Source organism: Thunnus thynnus, chromosome 22 (assembly GCF_963924715.1).
Source record: "Thunnus thynnus chromosome 22, fThuThy2.1, whole genome shotgun sequence".
Classification (NCBI taxonomy): Eukaryota; Metazoa; Chordata; class Actinopteri; order Scombriformes; family Scombridae; genus Thunnus; species Thunnus thynnus.
Window position 1 is genome coordinate 25,198,574 of NC_089538.1, and position 15,296 is coordinate 25,213,869.

Below are 15,296 nucleotides of genomic sequence, written 5' to 3' on the forward strand. Positions count from 1 at the left end.
TTCTCCCGTTAGTTTTGTTTCTAGCCGGACAGCATTTGTTGCCGCACCAGTACCCGGCAGGGACCAAACAGTACCCGCGCGGTGATGCTGCTGAGCTGGAGCACGATGGCGGCGGAGACCGACGACAGCCTCGGTAACATGTCCACAGCCGAGATGCTGAGAGGAATCATCTCCGAGAAACTGACGACAGCCGCGCAGGAAATCTTAGCGGTTGTTGAGAGAACCGTAGCCGGGTACGAGGAGGAGGCTTCGGGCTTCAGACAGGAGATCGACCGGCAGAGGAGACAGCTGGAGGTTCTCATGCAGCCTCAGGTCAAACTGGAGACAACAGGTCGGATCTTCTCTGTTGGTTGTTGTAAACACACAGTGGAGAAAACGGTTCATAAAGATGTAAATTTAACGGTGAAACCTGCTGTTTAACCGGTGATATCAGTGATCAACTCGGCCTGCTGCTCACGTGCACAAGTCAAACAAACTTCTCACGGGCACGTTTTTATTGATAATTTGGCTGATTGGCAGAACAACTCCATGTCTGTGTTTATACAGAACAGCGAGGTGCAGCGTTCCCGCCTTGAACAGGCTGTGTCAAAGGGGATTCCTCCTCTTTTCTTCTTCTGTCTTGAGTCACATGAGATTGATGGATCGATTGTCATTAGCAGTGATGGTTGTTCAACAATGAAGACAACGACTCCCATGATCCCCCGCTGCTTCATGTGGGACCTCTTATTGTTTGGATTGAGAGACTCCTGGTGGCAGAGATGATATTCTGGATATTTAAAACCAGCAGTCAGGTGTCTGTAATCATTCCTCCTGTTCATACTGGATATTAAAAGATCCTTCAAATGTGCTTTCAATGGAAGTGTTGGAGGATAAAATCCACAGTGTGTCCACACAGTCATTTAAAAGTCTGTGTGAAGCTTCTATTCAGCTTCAGCAGTCTGAGTTAGTCATATCAAGTGGATATCTGACACATTTACAGTCTTTTTAGCATCAAATTCCCTCTTTGTGTTTCCTCGGACAGTGTTTCCCTGCTGAGCTGCAGGTGGAAGTATAGTAACAAAAAGAGGAACTTTGGCACTAAAAAGACTGTAACGTTGAAAGATATCTACTGGATTTGACTCATTTGGATGCTGAAGCTTCATATTAGCTTCAGATAAACTTTGAAATACATTTCAGCACAGAAGGAGGACTGTGGATTACATTGTAAGGTCATTATGAAGGGATCTTCTAATGGTCAGTATGAACAGGAGGAATGATTACAGCAAGAAAAACAGCTTTCAGTGTTGTTCTTAAGACGCACTTGAAAAGATTATGAACTCGTCCTTTAATCAATGCAGACAGTCAAAACATGTAAACTGGTACTTTTGTTAAATGAGTCATTATAAGACTGGAAATTGTTATTTGTTATCAGCAGAAACTTCAGTACCAAGCATCCAATCTAATATTGTGTCTCTATTGTTTAACAAAGCAAACAGTTTTTACTAAGAAAAACACACATTCCTCTTTTAGTGACTGTCAATTATATATGTTTTGCACTATTTGTCCTCCATATTCACAACATCTAACATTGTTACGTCTGACAATCATTGATTTATACGCTGGTTCCTTTGTCTAAAGTAGTTCTTCTGTTGTTAATCTACTGTCCTGATCCTCATTTTAATTCATCTCATTGTACAGATGATATGTGTTTATAATTCTGCACAGTTGACAAATAATCTTGAACTCTTCTTATTTGATCCAGACGACCATCAGCTGTTTCCTGTCTGTGAGCCGGTACCAGAGGAGGCGGCAGGAGGAGGTGAACTCCATGAAGAGGAAGAGCAGTACAAATATGAGCCCAGTATGTCTTTAAATCCACTTGAAGAGTTATCGGTAGCGCTTTTTCATTATCAGTATAACAGTTAATAAATTGTTATAAGCAGGTACAAACACTTGTTTCATCCTCTCTGTAAAACGTCCTAACAGTGAACCATTCAATACCTGCAAATTACTCAGAAAACGTCCAGGAAATTAGTTTAAAATGATCAGACCTGTAAAGTAAATTGATTCCCAAATTTCTCTCTACTATAGTTGGTGCTGTTATCATAAATAAACACTAATTTTGTGGCGTAACAGAGAGCATTATAGCCACACAAGGAGGGATGTAAATGTAAAGGTTGTTGATGCGTTCAGGTGTGGAGGATGGCGGGAGTCTCGGCCTCCTGCTCTGCTACACTGAGGATCAGACGGAGGAGGAACGAGAAGCACGGAGCTCCACGCCGGACCAGGAACATCTCACACCGCTGGATTATGACACGGCATCAAGGTAACAACGCAGTTAACACTCAGCTGACCACCTGTCTTCAGATTTCATTACTGCCCTGCGTACAGTTATTAGCATGCTAGCTAAGACAACAAACATGTTTCAAGAACTAATATACGGCAACTGTTGACATTGACAGGACGAAATCACCAAAACAACCACGTCCGGCGCTGATGACGTGTTTTCCTGTTACGTCCTCGTCAGAGACGCATCAGGACACGTTAACGTTTACATAATATATGAGGTCAAATGTGTCCCAGACCACCTCAGTAAGTGGTTTGAGTGATCCGATCACAAAGCGTCTTGGTGGTCGTTAAAACCAAGTGTAAACATGGTCTTAGTTAATCATTTTCAAGCAACAATGTCAAATATTGTCTGGTTTGCTTGTTTGTCGAAGGAAAACAAGAAAATGAAAGACGTCATGTTTGGCTTAGAGAGAATTGTAAATGGCATCTAATTTTATCTATTTTTAACTATTTTTTAAGATTTTATAAACTAAATGAAATAGATTAATTGAGAAAATAATCATTAGTTGCAGCGTTAATGAGCTTCACGCAGGATTTTTAATGCAGCGCTCTGGTACTGGATCCCATGATGTTTTACTGGTGCCACCCAGTTATGACACAAGTCTACGGACGAGCGTCACGACTAGCTGATGTTTGTTTTTCAGGTCGGTGTCTCCCATAGTTCAGTCTGACAGGAGGAGCGCCGGCAGACGTCGGACCAGTGAACCGCAGGACCACGTAGACCTCAGGATCCGCATCCTGGAGGACTCTCAGATCAGTGTGCTGTCAAATAACGGTAAACATCGTAACACCAGAATCTTGTACATCAGGAGCTTTAATTAAAGTTTCACGATAAGAATGTTAGTTTTAAACGTCCTGAATTGTTACTAATAAAACACCTTTCATCACTCAGATTAAACTCAACTGTTCTTCTGTAATTAGTTTCCTGTCTGTATCTGGATTCACGCTTTTTTAACGGACATATTTTACATTTTAAATCCCCGACAAAAGGTCATGATGAAGTCGTTTGTGTGTCAGTGTTTCAGAAATATCCGCTGCAGGAGCTGCAGTGTCCTCTGGGCCTGCAGGAGTCAGACTTCCTGGACCTGCTGAGGTCCACCTTCCCTCAGCTGGCTGCAGATCAACCGTTTGACATCTTCACCACCGATCACAGCAGGAAACTACAGCCGCTCAGAGTGGCAACGCTGACACCAGAGAAGATCTACAACAGGATCAGGTCCACTGGGTATTCAGCCCTCTACATCCGACTGAAGGTACCAGACTGGGTTCTGTTTGTGGTTTCTGGATGTACAAGTCTTTTAATCATAAAAACCCAAAATCACTAACTTGTCTGAGGCGTCTCAACAATCTGGAGCCTGTTCTTGTTGTCATGTTCTTGTTCAAAGGTCCTGTATTTGAGTTTTAGGGGTTTTATTAAAGAGTAAACTTTCAGGAACAAGAGGAACCGCCGGCCGGTGACAAAGAGCTTCGTCCACTGCAGAGAGAAGACGCTGATCCTCCGTCTGACTCCATCACCATAACGACGAATGATAAAACCACCCTGTACACAAGGTACAGGGTTTCAGTTAGTTCTAGTGGGCTGCCGGCTAATCAGAACCGCTGTCTTATTCAGTTTTTAATCTTCGTCTTTCAGGTTATCGTCTCCCACGGTTCGGTCTGACAGGAAGAAGCGTGGCAGACGTCGGACCAGTGAACCTCAGGACCACGTAGACCTCAGGATCTGCATCCTTGAGGACTCTGAGATCAGTGTGCTGTCAACCAACGGTACATTTTAAAGAGCAACTTAACATCCGGTTTCAGTCGATTCATCCCTGCAGCCGCCAACACTCACAGAACATTGATAGATCCACCTTCGTTTCTGCGATTAATTAATCATGAAAATAACTGTTGGTTGCTGCTCTGATTGAATCAACTCTCTGGAACAAATGTCAACAAAATCTTATTGACAGAAAATGACAAGAAATATGAAAAAATATATTTGAATTGGTGAATATTTCTGTTTTCTGTCAGTTTTTAAGAAATAACCACTGCAGTCAGGTCAAGACTTCCCACCAACATCCAGAGATATTCAGTTTATGGCTGCAACTAATGATATATATTGGTTAATCTGCCAATTATTTCCTTGATGAATCAATTTATCTTTATTTTTTATTCATAAAATATTGGAAAATAGTGAAAATGCCTGTTATAATTCTTAAAGCTCAAGATGACATCTTTAAACGTTTTGTTTTGTCACTTTACTGTCACATATGACACCTTAAAACCTCAAATTCTCACATCTGAGAAGCTGCAACCACAGAATATTTTATATTTTTTCTTAAAAAATGACTAAAACAATAGTTGCCAGATATTTTCCATAGATCAACTGATCAATTAATTGACTAGCTGTTGCAGCTCTAATTGAATTTGCTGTAATATAAGACAAGAAAAAGCAGCAAATGTTCCCTTTTGAGAAGCTGAAGCGGTGATTATTTGATATTTTAAACGATTAATCTCTTTTGATTAAAGCAGCCGTTCTTCAGACTATTTCAGTTTTTTTTATTTCAACAGTTGAACATGATCTTACAGCGTATCTGGACCCTGACTGGATCAATAAATGGGTCTGTTTGTGTGTCAGTGTTTCGGAAATATCCGCTGCAGGAGCTGCAGTGTCCTCTCGGCCTGGACGAGTCAGACTTCCTGGACCTGCTGAGGTCCACCTTCCCTCAGCTGGCTGCTGATCAACCGTTTGATGTCTTCACCACCAACCACAGCAGGAAACTACAGCCGCTCAGAGTGGACACGCTGACACCAGAGGAGATCTACGACAGGATCAGGTCCACTGGGTATTCAGCCCTCTACATCCGACTGAAGGTACAAATATTATCCCAACAACATCACTAGAGAGATGAGAACTCCAGCAACACTTGTAGTATGAAGAACAACTTTATTAGTCGACCGACGCGTTTAAGCTTGTGGCCTTCATCAGGGTCATCATAAAACACATCACAAACAACATTTAGATAAAGTAAGTTGGGTATGAAAAAAGGTAAAAAAAAAGTTAAAAAAAATATAAAAGACAACCAATCATATACATCTACAAAGATGGGTTGGATATATGGTCATGTGGCTTTAGGCCAATCGTTGTCCTAGAAGGGACATGGGTGACACCATATTTGGTCCATTAATTAGGTGCAACTAGGAGGTGGTACTTGGACACTCCCTTTGCCTCTGTTAATCTTGGACAACAATTGGCCTGAAGCCACATGACCATATATTCAACCCATCCAGACACATATCAGCCAATGGGGCATCTACAAAGATGGGTTGGATATATGGTCATGTGGCTTGGAGTGTCCAAGTACCACCCCCTAGTTGCACCTTTCTAGTTAATAGACCAAATATGGTGTCACCCATGTCCCTTCTTGGACAACATCTGGCCTGAAGTCACATGACCATATATCCAACCTATCTTTGTAGACGTCCCATTGGCTGATATGTGTCTGGATGTATATGATTGGTTGTCTTTTATATTTTTTTTAACTTTTTTTTAACCTTTTTTCATACCCAACTTACTTTATTTAAATGTTGTTTGTAATGTGTTTTATGATGACCCTGATGAAGGCCACAAGCCGAAATGCCTCGGTCAACTAATAAAGTTGTTCTTCATACTACAAGTGTTATTGGAGTTCTCATCTATCTTCTCCGGGCACCTTGGAAGTAGGTGAAGTTGTGCCAGAGACCTTCACTCTGCATCCCCAACAACATCACTTACATGAATTCACTGTGTGAAAAAGTGATATAATTTGGTGTTTGTGCTGTGATCCATTTCCTTAAAGACTAAACATCTAACATCTGTACTTCAGCGTCTGCAGTCCACTGATGAAGAGCTTCAGCCGTCACAGAGAGACGCTGCTGATCCTCAAACCGGCAACACGAGGTGCTTCAACCAGTCAACTGATGCTGTAAAACAAGAGATCAGTTATTCGATAATAGATTCAACAAACCATTCATCTTTACTGCTTTATTCTGTCATTAACCGGCTTCCTGTCCTCCACGTTCCAGGTTATCGTCTCCCAGAGTTCAGTCTGACAGAAGGAGCGCCCACAGGCGTCGGACCAGCGAACCACAGAACCACGTAGATCTCAGGATCCGCATCCTGGAGGACTCTCAGATCAGTGTGCTGTCCACCAACGGTACATTTAAAGAGTTTATTCTGTGTTGAGATGTTCCCTCGACTACAAACCATCCAATCAGAACATGACATGAAGTAATGCAGAATACACTGGTTTCATAAGCACCAGATAAATGTTTACATAGTAGAGCTTTAATTCAACAGAGTAGAGGAGCTACCAGGGAAAATAGTCAAATATTACAGCAGTAAATAAAACAATTGCTCTAGATAACTGGCTTCAAATCATCAGAACACTCATGAGATGGAAAGACTGACTTTCCTCTTACAATCAGAAATGATTTCAACATTAATAATAAGGAAGGTGGCTGCTGGTTTCTCTGTCTTATTACAGCACAGTGAGTCCACGACTGCAACTAACGATTGTTTTCATGATCGATTCATCTACAGCTTTATTTTCTCAACTAGTCAATTATCCTTTATTATCATATATCCTCTTATTCATAAAATGACAGTAACTTGTCAAAAATGTCCATCCCAAGTTTTCAGAATCTGTGTCCAAAACTCAAAGATAATTAGTTTATTATTAATGTTGTCATCTGCACATCTGTGAACCAATAAAGGCAAAAAGTCAAAAAAAAGAATTGTTTCCTGTCAATCGACTAGTCTCTAGCGGTGTAAAAACCACCCAATACTCTGCCAGAATATCTATCAAAGAGCGAAGAATGATTGGTGACCAGCATGAATCAGCTGGTCTGACCAATGAATGTTTCTCTGTTTGTGTGTCAGTGTTTCAGAAATATCCGCTGCAGGAGCTGCGGTGTCCTCTGGGCCTGCAGGAGTCAGACTTCCTGGACCTGCTGAGGTCCACCTTCCCTCAGCTGGCTGCCGATCGACCATTTGACATCTTCACGTGTGACAGAGCCAAGCGGCTGCAGCCTCTAACAGTAAAGACGTTGACGCCGGAGGAGATCGACAGAACCATCAGGTCGACCGGAGCAGGAACCTCAGCGCTCTACATCCGACTGAAGGTACCAGACTGGACTCGTAGCGTAGCAACCAGGTTACATGCCTGTCTCTGTGTCTCTCCTCTGCTCCGCTCTGTCTCTTGGATGTATAAAGAGCAGCAGGTCTGTGTGTGTGTGTGTGTGTTGACAACGGGTGGGGCTGAACTACACACACACAGCAGAGAGGCCACAGTGGACAGGATGAAGCTCTATATCTGGCAATGGAGCACCTCCCTGCAGGGTTGTGAGGGGGTGTGGGTGTGTTTATTTGTGCTGTAGAACGTAACTGCCATCAATGAATCAATCCCATCAGGACAGCAAGACCTGAGAAAAGCTTCTCAAATGTGCCGTCATTTAGTCAAATAGTCTCAATTTAAAGTCATGTGAATCAGCTGTTAGCAGTGTAACATGATGTTCAGACAACTCTCACTGATCACTGTGATGATTCTCAGGCAGGTTCTGAGGCCTGTTTTTTTTTTGAGTATTTATGGAGGTTTATTGGTGATAATGAATGAGTTTTAGTCCCAAAATATCACTTTTTGTCAGTCAGAATCTTTCTGACGCATCAGCGTTTAGTTTGTTAATCATAAACACTGTGTGAGCATCACTGGTTTTGGTGGAAACATCATTTGAGATTTAAATTCTTCTTTCAGGAACAGGCGGAGCTGAAAAAGAGTCAGAAAGACGACGCTGCTGGAGATTCTCCGTCCGCCACTGATGAAAGCAGACTGTTGACAAAGTAAGTCAGAAACAAAAAGTTGGTGGTTAAATCATTTTCTGTTATTAACCTCCTTCCAATCTCCGTCTTTCAGGTCAGTTTCTCTCACAGTTCACTCTGGCAGGAAGAGTGCCGCCAGACGTCGGATCAGTGAACTGCAGGACCACATAGACCTCAGGATCCGCATCCTGGAGGACTCTCAGATCACTGTGCTGTCAACCGCTGGTACATTTAAAGCGGCCATATTCTGTTATTTATATCTTGTTCTGATGTTGGATGTTAAACATGGTCAAAGTTACAAAACTTGAAGTGAACGTATATTGAAATGCTGCCTGCAAGTCAGAAGTCAGGGCTTCAACCTGCTCTGAGCGCTTCGTTTTTTTTTTTGTCTACCTTGCTGGCGAGCTGACATCGTTGCTAAGGTGTTTCCATGTGTTGTTCACGTTGTCCTCCATGGTGATCTTACAGTAACGTGTTTTGTTTCTCTGTTTGTATGTCAGTGTTTCAGAAATATCCGCTGCGGGAGCTGCAGTGTCCTCTCGGCCTGCAGGAGTCAGACTTCCTGGACCTGCTGAGGTCCACCTTCCCTCAGCTGGCTGCCCATCAACCGTTTGACGTCTTCACCACCGATCACAGCAGGAAACTACAGCCGCTCAGAGTGGCCACGCTGACACCAGAGGAGATCTACAACAAGATCAGGTCCACAGGACAAGCCCTGTACATCCGACTGAAGGTACACTGTCTGATTTCGTTTTGTTTTTGTCTGAAACACATTTACAGTAATAATTTGTACTATAAATCCTAGGAATCCTTTATTCCCCTGAAGTAAAAATCTGGTGAAATTTCTTGGTTCTTTTCTTCCATCCTTTTAAAAAGTTGCATGATGTATTTCAGTTTTTGTGCTCTCAGCTGTTTTATGAAAGATTGCGTCTCTGCTTTTGTTTGAAATAGGATTTGGGAACAAAACTCTTGTTCCAGAAACAAGAGGAAACTCATCACCTGCAGAGGAAAACAGATTCTCCATCAACTTCTGATCAAACCAGCCTGAACACAAAGTAAGTCCAGAATGTTTCAAGACATCAGACTTGTTTCACAGAAAACACCCATAAAGTTGATCCCTTCTTGCAGTAGAATAAATATAAATGCATAGCTGACTTTTATGGACTTGACATGAATACATGTGTGTCAATAAACTCTTCATTTATGTTCCAAGTTCCCATGACATCCATGTTCAACAAAGAGAAGAAGACATGGAAACAGAGGAAGCTGATGATGATGATTATTCTACAAGATTAGAGCCAGCGAAAGGCTTTCTAGTTCTTTCTGAGAGCGAAGGGGACAGAGACGACGACTGGGAGAAGATCTCAGAGAAGACGAAGCGACGAGTCAAACGTTCAGGAGTCAAAACAAACCGCAGGAAGCTGATCCAGTCGTCTATGGAAGAGTTGGTTGAGAAGAGCGATGCTCTTCTGTCCTGTACAGTCTGCAGAGTCCTGCGCGGGTCGTTGAACATGTTGATAAAACACGCCTGGAGTCACGTGAACGATCCACAGGGAGTTTGTGGAGTGTGCGGAGAACATTCAGAGTCTGCAGAGGAGCTGAGGAGTCACCTGCAAAGCCACCAGAAAACTCACAGCTGCAACATCTGCGAGATGTATTTCATCTCCGCCAGCGGCCTCAAGGGACACATGGCTCGACACAGAAGAGAGAAAACGTACGAGTGTAAGATTTGCCGTAAAGAGTTCTTCCAAAAGTCGGCGCTGAAGAATCACAGTTGGGTCCACGTGGAGGAAAAACCTCACAAATGTGACTTTTGCGAGAAATCATTCGTCTCTAACTTAAACCTCAAAGTTCACATGACCAAACACACTGGCGAGAAGCCGTATCACTGCAGCGTCTGCAATAAATCTGTTCGCAGCTTTGAAAGTCTGTCCCAGCACATGAGGAGGCACTCGGGTCACACGGTCCAAGAGAGAACGTACGAGTGCGACATCTGCAGAAGAAAGTTTCATACAAAACATCAGCAACAAGCTCACCTGAAATACCACTCCAGAGAAAAGCCGCATGCTTGCAGCAAATGCAGCAAACAGTTTTTCGCCAGGGCCAGTCTGGTGACTCACATGAGGATCCACACCGGAGAGAAGCCCTACAAGTGCCCTGTATGTGACATGGCCTTCAGTCAGAGCCACTGCGTGAAAAGACACATGAAGACCCACCTGGTGGAAGAAAACGTCTGGATGAAGGACTAATGTTACTGAATGTTTCAGGAGATTTCACATGATCACAGCTTCTGTTTGCACAAATTGTTTTGTTGTTAAATATGATTCATTTGTACCTTGGTGCCTGAAGCAACTTGAAAGACAAGGCTGTTCTATTTGTCTCTCAATACTTTCCTTTCCTACTTGGTCTGTGTCTCTCAGCTCCAAATCCGTTTGTTCCTACTGAAAAACCTTTAAAAACAGCTCAAAAATATAGTTTCATTTTTAAAGATGAACCTGCAATCAGGTTTACCAGTGTCCAAGCACCCAACATAACCAAACGTTCACTGACCCAGGTTGATTCGTTTTAGTACATTTTATATAAAAAAAATGTTAAAATTATTGTTTAAAAGATTTAGGTGGGAGCGTTTTTAAAGTAAAAGTCTGGTGATATTCTATATCATATTAGCACCAAATCTCTCAATACGTTGCTCCTTCTCTACTGTCTGTGGCTCTTAACTCCAAGCCCATTGGTTCCTACTGATACATTTAAAAAAGCAGCAGTTTAAACTAGACCTGCGAGTAGATAGACCGAATTCCAAGCCTTTGACAAAACTCCAAACCAAAAGCTCACTGTACCCGGGTTGGTTGGGAAGCTGAAGGCATGGTTAGTATAAAGTTACTGAAACAGGAGGAAAGCGTGCATTTGTTGGGGACTACTCGCTGTGGGTGGATCCACATTTGATGCTCTAGTCAGTACTTCTGGCTGCAGAATTACTTTTTTTGGGGGAACTTTGTGATAGTTGAGTAATTATTTTAGTCATTTTTAAGGCAAGTATTTGTTTGACACTTTTTAACAAAGAACTTTACATAAAACAGAAAGGACATGATATAAAAGGAGAATAAAATTTTAAGAAATTGGAAAATACCAAACATTCACTCGTTACAGCTTCTCAGTTGTGATGGTTTCCTGCTGTTCATTGATTTTATGTGAATTGTAAATTGATATTTTTTGGGGGATATGGACTGTTGATCAGGCAAAACAGGCTACTTTAAGATAAACTTGGGTTTTAGGTAATTGTATCAGTTTTTTAATATTATCTGACAGATTGAACAATTAACTGTAAAAAAAAACACATGGATAATGAAAAGGAAGGAACATGTCGTCCGGTGCAGGGCTGTGGCCCCTTGGTGTGTTTTCAAAGGTTTTTGGACAATAATGGAGCTCTTTACTAATCACCTACTACTTAGCCCTTTGTATTCCCTAAAGAACATAGGCCAATGACGAAAGCTCTCCATCCTCTCCGGTCTTGTGCCCTTCGATCCAGTTGTTGCCTCTCAGCCTTAATCTCCAGCTGGTTCTAGGTCTTCCTCTGTTTCTCCCACCTTGTGGGTTCTATTTCAGTGCCTGTTTGGTGATTTATTGATTGATTGATTGTGTCTTCTGAGTGTCCGGCCAATCCAGCTCCACTTCCTCCTCATAATTTGAAGTTCTAATGGTTTTTGCTGGGTGCACTCCCACAGGTTGGAGTTGGTGATGGTATCTGGCTAGTAGACTCCCAGGAGGCGTCGGAAGCAGCTGCTGATGAATGTGTGTAGTTTGTTGAGTATGTTGTTGGTGATTTGTTTCTGATCCATACAACAGAACAGATTTGACGTTTGAAAGTTAAAAGTTTTCAGTTTGGTTTTAAGTGCTAGGTTTTTTGTTCTCCAGGTGTTATTTAGGATGTTGAATACTTCTCGCTTTTCCCATTCCGGTTGGACATCTTCCTCCGTCCACAGTAATTATACTCCCAAGCTACGTAAAACCGTCTACCTTCTCTAGTTGACTATGATCATTGGTGCATTTTTCTTGCCTTGAGTTTTTGGTAGGTTGATCTTGAGTCCAAGCGTAGCAACAGTTCTTTGTAGTTTGTGTGATTTGTCTTGCATCTGTTAGTCGGTGTGTCATCAGCAGAATCTGGATCCTGTAGCTGTTCAGCCGGGCTCCACTGTATGCTGGTTCTGCTGTTGTTGGTTTCTTGGTTCATGGTCAAGTCTATGAGTCTAGTGGATTTGTCTTTTTTCTCTCTACCACTTCTTCATGTCTCCTTCTATATGGTCTTCAGACCTTTTCACATCTCCTCCAGTGATCTTTGGGATTCTGTTTCTTGGTCTTGTAGAGCTTCAAACCGGTTCTGTAATGTGACCTGGAATAGTTCCAATGTGCCTATTTCTTAAAATTGCTGTATGTTAAATTTGACTCTTGCTTCTCTGGGATTCATGCATTTGATGGTCAGACCCAGCGTCAGCTCCCCTTTTCACTCTGACATCCAGCAGGGAGTACCTAAACTGGTTGATGCAGATGTGGTCAATCTGATTTTTGGTTGTTTGGTTAGCGGAAACCCATGTTGCTTTATGGACATCCTTGAAGGGGAAAACTGAACCTCCAATAACCTAGTTGTTGTCTGCACAAATTGCTTCATTCATTGTACCAAGCCCTTACTTTCCTATTATCAGCTCCTAACCGTTGTTGTTTCTCTCTGTCTTCCATTAAAGTCATGATGGCCTTTCCTTTCTTGGTCTGGAGTCTCAGATGTAGTTGGTTGTAGAAGTGGTCCTTGGTTTCATCTGCGTTGTTGATGGGGGCGTAGCATTGTACGATTTTAAAGGTTTATTTTCTTATGCGTAGTATAAAATTTTGCTGTAATGAGTAATCAATGAATGTAATTGAGTTGATGATTTCCCAGCTGATGAGGTCCCTCTGGGCCTCTTTGGATAGCATGAACCCTAATCTGTCTGTATGTGGTGAAGAGTCATCTGGGTGCCCTGAGTACAATATGGACTCACCACTGGCCAGTTTAACCTGCTCTGACTGGAGACATCTGGTTTCACACAGACCCAGGAGAGATATTCTGCACCTCCTCAACTCCTCCGTTATTACTGCTGTCTTTCCTCTTGCATACATGTTCCTGACGGTCCGTGTTGCAATGCTGATGGATCGTCTTGGAGTTAGAAGATCCAGACGCACGGTTTTCCATGTACATCGTCATTTTCTCTTTAGCCTGGAAACTGAAGAGTCTTCCTTTCCAAGGCTTTGGGAATTCTTGGTTTTCATCGACGTTTCTGTAGCATGAATGTTTTTTATGGGTCTGGGTCGCTACCCTCAAGCCCAACCTTCCACTGTTTCTGGTTTAAGGTGCGTTTTGGAATTGAATTCTTAGACCACTCTCTTAACCTGTTGTCTTCCAGGTAATGGATTACAGTCACATAACGCACAAAACCAGACAGATTTAGGGTTGTGTACAAGCTGTCTCAGCACATCAAGCCCAACCAACTCCTGCTACTATGTAATGAAAGCTGCAACCAGTACAACAGTGTATCTATTGCAAACATTTCATACCGGCAGCATGAGACAGAATGGAGCTCTATGACACAGACAATATGATATATCAGGCTTTTATACACACAAACAATACTTGTGGATAATAAGTAGATCAATTAATTGTTGATTCTGGTATTTTCATGACTAAAATTGATTGTTGAAAATAAGAAAAACAGAAAATCACCAGACTTTAAGCGCACATGATCCAGGAATTATGTGTTTTAGCAGGAATGTCAGATGGACTGTAGCCATCAAAAATGTCTGAAAAGTGTAAATTTTTTTGTTCTTGACTCAGTTTCAACACTGAGCTCTGACTATGTGGGGCCCCAAGAAAAGAAAAATGCTGATTATGGGAATTTTATTGAATCCTCACAAGTCACAAGATGAAGGAAAACAAATTATGGTTAAGTAGGTTGTTACATGTTGGGCTGTTTGAGTTAAATATTGATGCACCTTTCATGAGATGTTTCAGGTCAGTGTGATTAACAGTAAATACATATATCACAAAGGTGTAAAACTTCCTGGTGTTCAGGCTTTTTTGTGTTTATCTACAGCAAAGATGTTGCCATCAAGAACACAGCAATGCATCAAAACTGATAAATGTTGTCATATGTTGACTGAAAAGAAGTTTATTATTGGTTGAGCTCAAGTACAAGAGGTTACATCTCTGTATTTTTTGGGAAACAACTTATGATTTTTACATGATATGAAGTTTTTTCTAGTTATGATTTTAGAGTTTATTCATCTTTTTTTTTTTTTTTAGCAAAAATTGTCATTTTTACCTTTGATCACAACTATTGCTACTGCAAGTTTTTTGGTTTTTTTTGCTTTTATCAGTGTCATTATTTTAATGAAGTTCTGATCATTTTGAAAACACATGAAAGCTGTTCCTGCGTTTTGTTGAATGGAGTTTTTATACTGTAAATAAAAGTTGTGTTGAGTTGCTGGTTGACATCTCCAACTGCCTGTCCATGTTGCGTTTGGTTATTTTCATGTTCAGATTGAATTGGTTATTTTTTGTACTTCATTATTCTACCACGATCAAAAGCTTGAGCGCAGCAACAATATAAACATAATATAACTACAGAGTAAGAAGTTACTTGGTCAAAGGTCACAAATCTTTATGAATTATTTCTTTATTCCTGGGGTCAAGAAGGAAAGTTGAGCTTTAGTTTTTGGTTGATATGGATTACCCATAATTTTAAAAATGATGTCAGTGAATAAGATGTCTGCAAATTAATCTGAAACACATTTTTCACAAGATCATTACATTTTATAATGATCTTTTTTGTAAAGTAGTTTTCATCATTAGTGGCAGACTATGTCATTCACAACCTGGATTCAAATTTCCAACCTAAAAATCTGTTTGTTTGGCTGCACTGGAAACAGAAACATCTGTTATATTTCTTGCAGCAGCGTGTTGCTGCCAACAATTTGCTTAGTTTCTCGTTTTAATGAGAAACTTCTCATTTTAAACAAGAAACTTTTCATGTTATAATAAGATAGTTTTAATTTTATTCTGAGATATTTTCTTATTACTAGAGATTAAAATATACAATTTATACAAGAA

General features: G+C 41.3%; 1 protein-coding gene across 2 annotated transcripts; it reads left to right on the top strand.

The window, feature by feature from the left end:
- Positions 1-14,692, top strand: LOC137174931 (uncharacterized). Of its 2 annotated transcripts, none has more exons than XM_067580470.1 (16): positions 1-331; positions 1,742-1,840; positions 2,173-2,305; positions 2,973-3,103; positions 3,346-3,581; positions 3,761-3,879; positions 3,962-4,092; positions 4,946-5,181; positions 6,147-6,247; positions 6,373-6,503; positions 7,229-7,470; positions 8,100-8,185; positions 8,259-8,389; positions 8,665-8,897; positions 9,116-9,219; positions 9,378-14,692. In XM_067580470.1, exons 1-16 carry the CDS (start codon positions 85-87, stop codon positions 10,411-10,413), a joined length of 3,396 nt encoding a protein of 1,131 aa, XP_067436571.1. In that variant the 5' UTR covers positions 1-84; the 3' UTR covers positions 10,414-14,692. The 2 variants fall into 2 exon arrangements, with proteins under 2 accessions (XP_067436571.1, XP_067436572.1); XM_067580471.1 differs by having other exon boundaries at positions 3-331; positions 6,174-6,247.
- Positions 14,693-15,296: the final 604 nt, after the last annotated feature.

What these genes read in the sequence shown, in the direction of transcription:
- LOC137174931 (XM_067580470.1), top strand. Translation starts at nt 85, where the DNA reads ATGCTGCTGAGCTGGAGCACGATGGCGGCGGAGACCGACGACAGCCTC. An exon ending in CCCTGTACATCCGACTGAAG is followed by an intron (nt 8,898 to 9,115) that starts GTACACTGTCTG and finishes TGTTTGAAATAG; the next exon opens with GATTTGGGAACAAAACTCTT. An exon ending in CAAACCAGCCTGAACACAAA is followed by an intron (nt 9,220 to 9,377) that starts GTAAGTCCAGAA and finishes TTATGTTCCAAG; the next exon opens with TTCCCATGACATCCATGTTC.